Genomic DNA, 11,964 nt, shown 5'->3' on the forward strand with positions numbered 1-11,964 from the left:
TGTTTTACCCCAATCTGATTTATCTCCGTCTGATTTACCCCCCCGTCTGATTTACCCCTCTGATTTACTCCCATTTGATTTAACCCCTGTCTGATTTACCCTCCACCTGATTTACCCCGTCTGATTTACTCCTGTCTGATTTACCCCATCTGTTTTGCCCCATCTGATTTACCCCCGTCTGATTTACCCCCGTCTGATTTACCCCCCGTCTAATTTACCCCATCTGATTTACCCCCATTTGATTTAACCCCCATCTGATTTACCCTCCACCTGATTTACCCCGTCTGATTTACCCCCGTCAGATTTACTCCGTCTGATTTACCCCATCTGATTTACCCCGTATGATTTACCCCCATCTGATTTACCCCATCTGATTTACTCCCCCACTGTCTGATTTACCCCATCTGTTTTACAGCATCTGATTTACCCCCGTCTGATTTACCACCGTCTGATTTGCCCCGTCTGATTTACCCCGTATGATTTACCCTGTCTGATTTACCCCACCTGTTTTACCCCAATCTGATTTATCTCCGTCTGATTTACCCCCGTCTGATTTACCCCTCTGATTTACTCCCATTTGATTTAACCCCTGTCTGATTTACCCTCCACCTGATTTACCCCGTCTGATTTACCCCATCTGTTTTACCCCATCTGATTTACCCCCATCTGATTTACCCCCGTCTGATTTACCCCCGTCTAATTTACCCCATCTGATTTACCCCCATTTGATTTAACCCCCATCTGATTTACCCTCCACCTGATTTACCCCGTCTGATTTACCCCCGTCAGATTTACTCCGTCTGATTTACCCCATCTGATTTACCCCGTATGATTTACCCCATCTGATTTACCCCATCTGATTTACTCCCCCACTGTCTGATTTACCCCATCTGTTTTACAGCATCTGATTTACCCCCGTCTGATTTACCCCCGTCTGATTTACCCCATCTGATTTACCCCTGTCTGATTTACCCCATCTGATTTACCCCCATCTGATTTATCCCGTCTGATTGACCCCCATCTGATTTACCCCCGTCTGATTTACCCCGTCTGATTTACCCCCTGTCTGATTTACCCCCGTCTGATTTACCCCCTGCCTGATTTACCCCCATCTGATTTACCCCGTCTGATTTACCCCCGTCTGACTTACCCCCATCTGATTTACCCCTATCAGATTTACCCCCGTCTTATTTACCCCGTCTGATTTACCCCCGTCTGATTTATCCCCTGTCTGATTTACCCCGTCTGATTTACCCCCTGCCTGATTTACCCCCATCTGATTTACCCCCATCAGATTTACCCCCGTCTTATTTACCCCCGTCTGATTTACCCCCGTCTGATTTATCCCCTGTCTGATTTACCCCCCGTCCGATTTACCCCCTGTCTGATTTACCCCCCGTCTGAATTACCCCGTCTTGATTTATCCCTGTCTGATTTACCCCTCGTCTGATTTACCCCGTCTGATTTACCCCGTCTGATTTACCCCCCGTCTGAATTACCCCGTCTTGATTTATCCCTGTCTGATTTACCCCTCGTCTGATTTACCCCGTCTGATTTACCCCTCGTCTGATTTATCCCCGTCTGATTTACCCCCGTGTGATTTATCCCCGTCTGATTTACCCCGTCCTGATTTATCCCTGTCTGATTTACCCCCGTGTGATTTATCCCTGTCTGATTTACCCCCATCTGATTTACCCCCGTCTGATTTACCCCCATCTGATTTACTACCCTGTCTGATTTACTCCCCTCTCTGATTTACCCACGTCTGATTTACCCCTGTCTGATTTACCCCTTCTGATTTACCCCCTGTCTGATTTACCCCCATCTGATTTATATCCGTCTGATATACCCCTGTCTGATTTACCCCCGTCTGATTTACCCCCTGTCTGATTTACCCCTTCTGAATTACCCCCTGTCTGATTTACCCCCTTTCTGATTGACCCCCTGTCTTATTTACCCCCGTCTGATTTACCCCCGTCTGATTTACCCCCGTCTGATTCACCCCGTCTGATTTACCCCTGTCTGATTTATCGCCGTCTGATTTACCCCCTGTCTGAATTACCCCTGTCTGGTTTACCCCAGTCTGATTTACCCCATCTTATTTCCTCCCTGTCTGATTTACTCCTGTCTGATTTACTCCCTGTCTGATTTATCGCCGTCTGATTTACCCCCTGTCTGAATTACCCCCTTTCTGATTGACCCCCTGTCTTATTTACCCCCGTCTGATTTACCCCCGTCTGATTTACCCCCGTCTGATTTACCCCGTCTGATTTACTCCCTGTCTGATTTACTCCCTGTCTGATTTATCGCCGTCTGATTTACCCCCTGTCTGAATTACCCCTGTCTAATTTACCCCGTCTGATTTACCCCCCGTTTAATTTACCCTGTATAATTTACCCCGTCTGATTTACCCCCATCTGATTTACCCCGTCTGATTTACCCCATCTTATTTCCTCCCCATCTGATTTACCCCCATCTGGTTTACCCCCGTCTGATTTACCCCTGTCTGATTTACCCCGTCTGATTTACCCCATCTTATTTCCTCCCCATCTGATTTACCCCCATCTGATTTACCCCCGTCTGATTTACCCTGTCTGATTTACCCCCATCTGATTTACCCCAGTCTGATTTACCCCAGTCTGATTTACCTCGTCTGATTTACCCCCGTCTGATTTACCCTCGTCTAATTTACCCCCGTCTGATTTACCCCCCTGTCTGATTTACCCCCGTCCGATTTACCTCGTCTGATTTACCCCAGTCTGATTTACCCGTCTGATTTACCCCAGTCTGATTTACCCCTTCTGATTTACCTCGTCTGATTTACCCCCATCTGATTTACCCTCGTCTAATTTACCCCCCGTCCGATTTACCTCGTCTGATTTACCCCAGTCTGATTTACCCCGTCTGATTTACCCCCGTCTGATTTACCCCCGTCTGATTTACCCCGTCTGATTTAACCCCGTCTGATTTACCCCCTGTCCGATTTACCCCCCCGTCTGATTCACCCCCTTCTGATTTACCCCCGTCTGATTTACCCTCGTCTGATTTACCCCTTCTGATTTACCCCCGTCTGATTTACCCTGTCTGATTTACCCCCATCTGATTTACCCCCATCTGATTTACCCCCATCTGATTTACCCCCTGTCTGATTTACCCCCATCTGATTTACCCCCCGTCTGATTTACCCCCCCGTCTGATTTACCCCCATCTGATTTACCCCCGTCTGATTTACCCCCATCTGATTTACCCCCCGTCTGATTTACCCCCGTCTGATTTACCCCCATCTGATTTACCCCGTCTGATTTACCCCATCTTATTTCCTCCCCATCTGATTTACCCCCATCTGGTTTACCCCCGTCTGATTTACCCTGTCTGATTTACCCCCATCTGATTTACCCCAGTCTGATTTACCTCGTCTGATTTACCCCCGTCTGATTTACCCTCGTCTAATTTACCCCCGTCTGATTTACCCCCCTGTCTGATTTACCCCCGTCCGATTTACCTCGTCTGATTTACCCCAGTCTGATTTACCCGTCTGATTTACCCCAGTCTGATTTACCCCTTCTGATTTACCTCGTCTGATTTACCCCCATCTGATTTACCCTCGTCTAATTTACCCCCCGTCCGATTTACCTCGTCTGATTTACCCCAGTCTGATTTACCCCGTCTGATTTACCCCCGTCTGATTTACCCCCGTCTGATTTACCCCGTCTGATTTAACCCCGTCTGATTTACCCCCTGTCCGATTTACCCCCCCGTCTGATTCACCCCCTTCTGATTTACCCCCGTCTGATTTACCCTCGTCTGATTTACCCCTTCTGATTTACCCCCGTCTGATTTACCCTGTCTGATTTACCCCCATCTGATTTACCCCCATCTGATTTACCCCCATCTGATTTACCCCCTGTCTGATTTACCCCCATCTGATTTACCCCCCGTCTGATTTACCCCCCCGTCTGATTTACCCCCATCTGATTTACCCCCCGTCTGATTTACCCCCATCTGATTTACCCCCCGTCTGATTTACCCCCATCTGATTTACCCCCCGTCTGATTTACCCCCCCGTCTGATTTACCCCCATCTGATTTACCCCCCGTCTGATTTACCCCCGTCTGATTTACCCCCGTCTGATTTACCCCCCTCCCGCCTGATTTAAGATTAACTGTCAGATAATCACAGGCTGCCGGGTGCAGAATTTCCAAATATGTGCATGTGTAATTTGCCAAAATGATACCAGGGTTTAAAGGGTTAAACAAAGGGTAGTGGAAACCTGGAACACTCGCCCCCAAAAAGCTGTGGCTGGTGGGGGTCAGTTGGAGCTTTCAAGACTGAGACTGACAGATTTTTATTAGTTAAGGGTATCAAGGGATACGGAGCAACAGCTGGTAAATGGAGTTCAGCTGGTGCTCAGGATTAGACAGTTTGGTGAAGTTCAAGACTGTAAGTTATTGTTGCCCATTAAGAACTTCTTGTAACTCTGCCTTGATTTGCCAGCTGCCCTGACTTACAAGTGCCTGGGAGATCAGTGGACGGTGTACTGCAGGGTGATCCGGGAGAAGGACCTGTGCCAGGACATGCGGTGGTACCAGCGCTGCTGCCAGACCTGCAGAGACTTCTACGCAGACAAGCTGCACCACGGCAGCTAATCGCAGGCTTTACTGCAGCGTGAGGTAACTTAAGAGGAGCTTTACTCTGTCTCACCCTGAGCAGCATTGGCAGGGGGTGGTGTACGGTTTCTAAAACTGGAAGAGGACAGTGCTCGAACATGCTGTGGGCTCCTCACCATTCTTACCCACACTCTGCAAAACGATCTCTGCAATTTTGGTGCTGCATAAACTGCTGTTTCAGCGTCGGAAGAGAAACCAGCGACCTTCTCGAGAACCGCTGCCTGAGAACATTCTGTGGGTTCTGTACTCACCCATCACTGTAACATCAGCAGCCTGACCTTAATCAGTGGGGGGGGGGGGGGAAGCTTAAACAGCAGCCTCCTTTTTACTAAACAAAAAAGGAGTTTATAGTCTCTCACTGCATGTTTTTGTGGAGTTAATATTATGGACGTTTCCAGCAGAGAGCAAAGAGAAGCGAAGGAGCTGGAGGACCATCACTTCAATGCACCGTTCAGGCGGAGATGTGTTTAGAATCTCAATCCACTGTTTGTTTTCACTTCCGTAGTTCTGGAATATATGAATAATGTAACAAGAAGTCTCGCCATCCAGAGTATCGATCAAACCACTTGCTTCAGGAAAACATTTGCGACTTGATAACTTCATATATAGCAACAAGAGTATTTACGTTTTTTTTAGCAATGCAAAGGCAGACTTGAATGGTGCTGTTTAACCTTTTCACTGCTGTTCCAGGTTTTAGGCCAACCCTCCTGTAATTGTAGCACAAATCCTGTTAGTGATATAATGGGACCACAACAGTCCGTGACAAAAGCAGGCAAAAGACCTCTTGGGCACAGTTTACATTCTGGTGGTGATCGGGAGCAGTGTCACTGCGAGTGCCAGCTTGGATTTCGCCCTCCTCCTGGCAGTATGCTAACTCTGTTCAGTTCCCCCATCTTTTTGAGCGGGGGGTGGTGTTGTGAACTACATTGGGTGTACAGGGATTGGGCACGTTGCTGAACGAGGATGTAGACTTGGAGCGATGCCCGATTTTCCACTTTTGTGTTCGAGGCTGCTGCCAATAAGCACATGACTGGTGCAAGGGAGCCCTACCCCTGCATGTCTGTCAATGAAACATTGGCTGCCTCTGACAGATAACATCAATTGGAGTACTGACCCATCAGGACTTTGGGGAGGAGGAAAACTAACCAACAGCCAGGCAGCACTCCCGCCAAATGAGCACAGACGGAGAGAAATGGCCCCCTTGGCATGGGAAGATAGTCATGTCAATGTTACCATTTTCCCATTGAGAGGCAAGTGCTGGTCTTGACCCTGCTGGTCACTCCTACCCTCCCTTGCAGAGAGTGGGCATGGGCTCGATGGGCCAAATGGCCCCCTTCTGTGCTGTAACCATTATATGAATCACACGTGAGCACCAGTGACATGTAGAAACTGCCCCAGCCGTATTTCATGTAAGTGTCACTCTCCGCATATATGATGCATTGAAGTAACTCACTGACAAGCAGACATGCGCTGGTTCAAAGCTTCACTGCACAGAGGTCTGTGTCTTAGACGTACCAATACCCTAGCACCGGGATGGACTCAGCTCAGTTTTCCACCCTCTATTTTGACTGGGCTACAGGGGAGCTTGTCCTGCAGCACGATTGGTTAGGCTTCAAAAAATTGGGTGCAGAGCAACTTTTAAAGGGCTGCAGTCCAGCATACAAGGCCTAGATATGGTGGGTTGGAACAGTTGCCTAGTTATTCACAATGGCACTGGGGAGATATTGGGGCCACACAATCACTCGAGTCAATGCAGTCGCCCAGCTCCCTTGCACCTGGTTGGAAATGCGGAAGAAATATCCCGCTCCCAGGAGCAAGGTGAAGACGAGTGTGCTTCTCACTTTCGCACACATTTCAAGCAAGGCCCACCAAGCGCGGGACAAACCTAAGGTGGAAACTCACCAATCTTCTGGGAGGTATCATTTCGAGTGTTGTGCACAACCATTCCCCAGGAGGCAAGAGATTGAGTCTGTGGCCTAGGGATGGAGTGACACAACCCTGTTTTGATGCCTGGCATAGAATTTACGGCACAGAAACTGGTCTGTGCCGGTGTTTATGCTCCACCCACCCCTCTTCATCTAACCCCATCAACATATCCTTCAATTCCTTTCTCCCTCATGTGTTTATCTAGCTTCCCCTTAAATGCATGTCTGCTATTCGCCTCAACCACTCCCTGTGGTAGCGAGTTCCACATTCTCACTATGCTGGGTAAAGAAGTTTCCCCTGAATTCCCTATTGGATTTATTAGTGACTATCTTATATTTGCAGCCCCTAGTTTTGGACTCCCCTACCCTGTGCTATTACTGAGAACTCTATCCATAGGTCAGTCTGAAAGGAAGCAGGGCTGCCCGTTCCTGCACCTGGCCATGCCAGCCCTCTGCAGCGTGTTAGCTGCAGGTACCCTTGCAGCCAGCAGCACAGTCCCAACACTGCCTCCTTGGTAATTCAGAACATCTACAGGCAGAGTTACTCTGACAGATCCAAGTAGGTGTGCCGCGGCTCGTAAATGTGGGTGTGCGGGTACCCGTGGATGGGCACAGTCTGCTTGTGCTGCAGCCTGGCCAGGCTGGTATCAAGTCTCTTGATCCTAGTCTTCTTCCTCCAAAAAGTTCCCATTGGGCAACCCCCTGTGCCATTGTGGACATTCCAAAACCAATGGAAGTGCCAAGACCTTGGTACTAATTCTCTGAGCAACGAGTGCCATCAGGGAACAAGAAAACAGAAATCAATGAAAAAAGCCTCAAAGTACAGTAATGCATCTGCTCACAGCCTTCATCAAAAGCACTTAAGCACACAGCACCGCCCTCACGACGCCTAGACGCCTGCATTTTATGGCCAGCGCAAACTCTGGGAAACTGCACGAGCATCTAAGTGACATTATCAGGACCTCATTTAAATATTACATCTGGGTAACTGCTGGACAGAAAACCTGGCCAGAACATGAAAAGAGCCATTAATCAGCCAGAGATCCAATGGATCTGATCTCCACCCACAGTTCTGATCACTTACACCCACTCCGTGCCCGTTCACTGGGCACTCTCTAGTGTGAGCCTGTGTGTGAAGCGGGTATTGTGACTCCGTGGGTGATCGAGCAATCTTGGTGCCTAAAGCAGCCAGTTCTGAAAGTTTGGTACCGTGTTGAAAGCTACACAAGGTCACACTACCAGACACACACAAATTCAACACACACCACACACACATGCTACAGACACACACACCACATTCATGCACACATGCCACAGACACACACATGCCACAGACACACACACACCACAGACACACACATGCCACAGACACACACACGCCACAGACACACACACCACATTCATGCACACACACGCCACAGACACACACACGCCACAGACACACACATACCACAGACACACAGATACACACACTCACGCGCACGCACATTCACACACACTTTCTCACACACCACAGCGACACACTCACACACACCACACACACACTGCCAGACACACACCCCCACTCACACAGAGACACACGCACATTCTCACACTCACTCACTCACCCACCCACACGTCTGCGGCCATAAGCTTTCACTGTGGTTTTAATTCTTTTTAAAAATTTGTCCTACTTAACATAAGGTAAAAATAAGAGGGTAAATTTTCCAATTGCACAGTCTGGCTCTGAGCTCCGCACATCGGGAGCCTGTATCAGGAAGCTGTACCAGGAGCGGCCAATCACAAACCTAGCCAGAGAAGCTGGTAAAGATGCAATAAGATCAGTGGGTGAGCAGGTGTCTCGTGGGCCCCTCTGCATATCAACCTGCTCAAGTTTCACACGGAGCACAGCCCTGTGAGAACAACATAGGGACCCCTCTCCAGATCTGTGGCTCAACGTAACCACTAAACACACCTTTAGCCCCTGGTAAGAGTCAGTAGTGAAAAGGTTATTCTGTTTCTGTGTGTGGCAGAGCTTGTAAGCTGCAAGATTTATTTTTGGTGTTTATTTTAGTGGTGCTATTTTTCTGCAATCATTACTTGTTTTATTTCAGTTTTACACAGTAGGCGATGTACTCTTCCAGTTGTACTGTTAATGTTAGTTGCACAAGTGACTGCCACTATATTCTACATGGTGCTATCCTATTGGAACAATATTCTTTGTCAGAAGGTGCTTGTTATTATGGTAATGTGATACTGAGATATATTCATCATGACTAGCTTTTTATTTACAAAATGACCTGTCACGTTGGCAGTTATGCTAACACACGTACTGTATCGATGACCTACAGTATATTTATGGTTTTCTTATGTCAGAGAAAGAATGCGGAAAATGCTTGAGAAATTATAACAAGGCTAATGCACCCAGGCAGCCAGTCCTCCCATTAGTGGAAGAATATTTTGCGGAACATTTCATATTAAATTTATTTTCATCAAATAAGTGTCCCCGGTGCTTTAATTGGCTGTCTGAGTTTGAATTTCTGTTCTGCCATTATGTGGATCATTTTCTGGGGGAAACATAGAAATTGCTCGATGAAAAAAGACCCAGGTCCATTTAGTTCGCCTTCCCCCATCCTGGTAGTCACACGATACAACGGTAATGGAACTGTTGAATAATCATAGCGATCAATCTCCATCAACTAGTCGACAACAGGCCCAGACATGACAGGAGGAAAACTCCCAGTGGTGGAGAGCTTTGGGAGCCATTGGCCCAAAGTCACCTGTTCCTCCCGAGCTCGCTACACTCCCTACACGCCACGTCTCAAATTACTCAGATACTGGATCTCAAAATGTTACTTTCTGAAAGAAATCTAATTTGTATTTGAATGCATCACTACCAACTGCTTCCATCATCTCCCTAGGGAGCCTGTTCCATAGATTGACCACTTGCTCACTGAAATATTGTTTCCACAGACTAGTTTTGAATTTACCCCTCTTCAAGCGCAGGCTGTGTCCTCTGGGTCTGCTGTCCTGAGCAAGGTGGAATAGCTTGTCACGGTCAACATTATGTAGTTCTTTTAGAATCCTAAAAACAGCAATCACATCACCTCTCCACCTTCTCTTTCCCAGTGCCCAATTTACATAATAGTTCTTCACAATCCAATTCTTCCATCCTCTTAATTAATCTGGATATCCTTATCCTGGGGAAAAATCAGTTTCTAATTTCTGGACATTTGAATCTTCAGAACTTGGAAACTGATTTTAAAATGCTCAGCTGATTTATTTTGTTTGGCTCCTTTCATCCATTTTGATGCTGTTTTTCTCCTGCAGATCAGTCTGCCTACACTTCATCTCCCAGCCAAGTGACTTGCTACCTCTTTCAGCCAATGTTCACCCTGATCTAGTCACAAGGAAATACAACAAAGTGGCTCAAGATTATTAATGTTTCCCTTCCTGCCTGTGGACAAACTAACTGGACTCCTGCAGTACCTGTCTCTTGAAATTTGAACTGGCCTTGAACCCACCATCTTCTGACTCAGAGGCAAGAGTGCTGCCCACTGAACCACAACTGACACGGGTCATGCTAGGAGACTAGGCCTGTATTCCTTAGAATTTAGAAGAATGAGAGGTGATCTCATAGAAACATATAAAATTCTTACAAGGCTTGACAGGGTAAATGCTGGGAGGATGTTTCCCTTTGCTGGTGAGTCTAGAACTAGGTGCGATGGGGTCTATGGGCTGGATTTTGTCAATGGAGGCGAGTAGGAGGCAGGACTCCCACTTTTGGGGTTGTAGTCCCGCCTCCATCGAGTTGTGGCCAACCCACTCGATCGTCCCTTGATTGACCTTGTTAAGCCCGCCCAGCGGGTTCAGCAGGCCAATTAAGTGCCACCCGGCAACAGGTGACGTCACAGATTGACATTTCATCTGTCAAAAGCTTTTGACAGATGAAACATCAGCGTTTGACAGCTGTTTGAAGCTGTCAAACACTGACAATCTGTACTCTAAGTTAATTCCTTCCTCTCAGGCTGATTTAGAGATCTCCAGAACAGAAAGCTGAATGCTGCAACTATTGACAGCTCGCGGCCATTCTGCTTTCTGTGCCGGTGAGATGAGGGACTCCCGAGACTTGAAGGAAGGAAGCCTGCATTAGTAAGTAAATGTAAGTCAAACTTCTTTAAACACTTTACACACACCAAACACACTTACCTCTGCACTCATGCACCATCACTCACCTGAACACCGGACATCTCGACCCCTCCAAGTCCTTCAGCCCGACGGTCCGTCTCGCTAACTTGGCGTGGTTTGGAGCTGTCGGGCAGCCCACACTTCAGGGTTAAAAATAGGGATTAGGCTAAAAACTGCCTTTTAACTACCTGTTAACAGGCAATTAATTGGCACTAATCCCCTTCCCGCCTCGGGGAGGCGGCTCCCAGCACAGGTCGGGTACCGCCTCCTGGGAAACGGGCATGGAGGCAGGTTGGGGGGCGGGATGGGTTCATGCCCCCCCCCGATTTCGCAATTTTAGCCCCCCATAAGCCTCCAATCCCGCCTCAACGGCCCGATGAAATTTGAGCCCATGGTCTCAGGATAGGGGGTCAGCCATTTAGGACTGAGATGAGGTGACATTTTTTCACTCAAAGTGTGGTGAATCTTTGGAATTCTCTACCCCAAAGGGCTGTGGATGCTCAGTCATTGAGTATATTCAAGATTGAGATCGATAGATTTTTTAAAATTCGTTTATGGGATCAGGGCGTCGCTGGCAAGGCCAGCATTTATTGCCCATCCCTAGTTGCCCTTGAGAAGGTGGTGGTGAGCCGTTTTCTTGAACCGCTGCAGTCCGTGTGGTGAAGGCACTCCCACAGTGCTGTTAGGGAGGGAGTTCCAGGATTTTGACCCAGCGACGATGGAGGAGTGATGATATACTTCTAAGTCAGGATGGTGTGTGACTTGGAGGGGAACTTGGAGGTGATGGTGTTCCCATGCACCTGCTGCCCTTGTCCTTCTAGGTGGAAGAGGTTGCAGGTTTGGGAGGTGCTGCCGAAGGAGCCTTGGCGAGTTGCTGCAGTGCATCTTGTAGATGGTACACACTGCAGCCACGGTACGCCGGTGGTGGAGGGAGTGAATGTTTAAGGTGGTGGATGGGGTGCCGATCAAGCGGGCTGCTTTGTCCTGGATGATGTCGAGCTTCTTGAGTGTTGTTGGAGCTGCACTCATCCAGGCAAGTGGAGAGTATTCCATCACACTCCTTACTTGTGCCTTGTAGATGGTGGAAAGGCTTTGGGGAGTCAAGAGGTGAGACACTCACCACAGAATACCCAGCCTCTGACCTGCTCTTGTTGCCACAGTATTTATGTGGCTGGTCCAGTTAAGTTTCTGGTCAATGGTGACCC

At 48.1% G+C, this 11,964-nt stretch overlaps 1 protein-coding gene across 1 annotated transcript in view; it reads left to right on the plus strand.

Annotated features, from left to right (window-relative positions):
• adamts17 (ADAM metallopeptidase with thrombospondin type 1 motif, 17) overlaps positions 1-9,071 on the plus strand; it is an 821,255-nt gene extending 812,184 nt beyond the window's left edge. Inside the window, exon 22 of the mRNA XM_085968920.1 lies at positions 4,495-9,071. Within this exon, the coding sequence (XP_085825046.1) occupies positions 4,495-4,646 (152 nt within the window). The 3' untranslated portion in view covers positions 4,647-9,071. The remainder of the gene's footprint in view (positions 1-4,494) is intronic.
• Positions 9,072-11,964: the final 2,893 nt, after the last annotated feature.

Source organism: Somniosus microcephalus, chromosome 27 (genome assembly GCF_052327205.1).
Source record: "Somniosus microcephalus isolate GS21.2 chromosome 27, FLI_Smic_1.0, whole genome shotgun sequence".
NCBI lineage: Eukaryota > Metazoa > Chordata > Chondrichthyes > Squaliformes > Somniosidae > Somniosus > Somniosus microcephalus.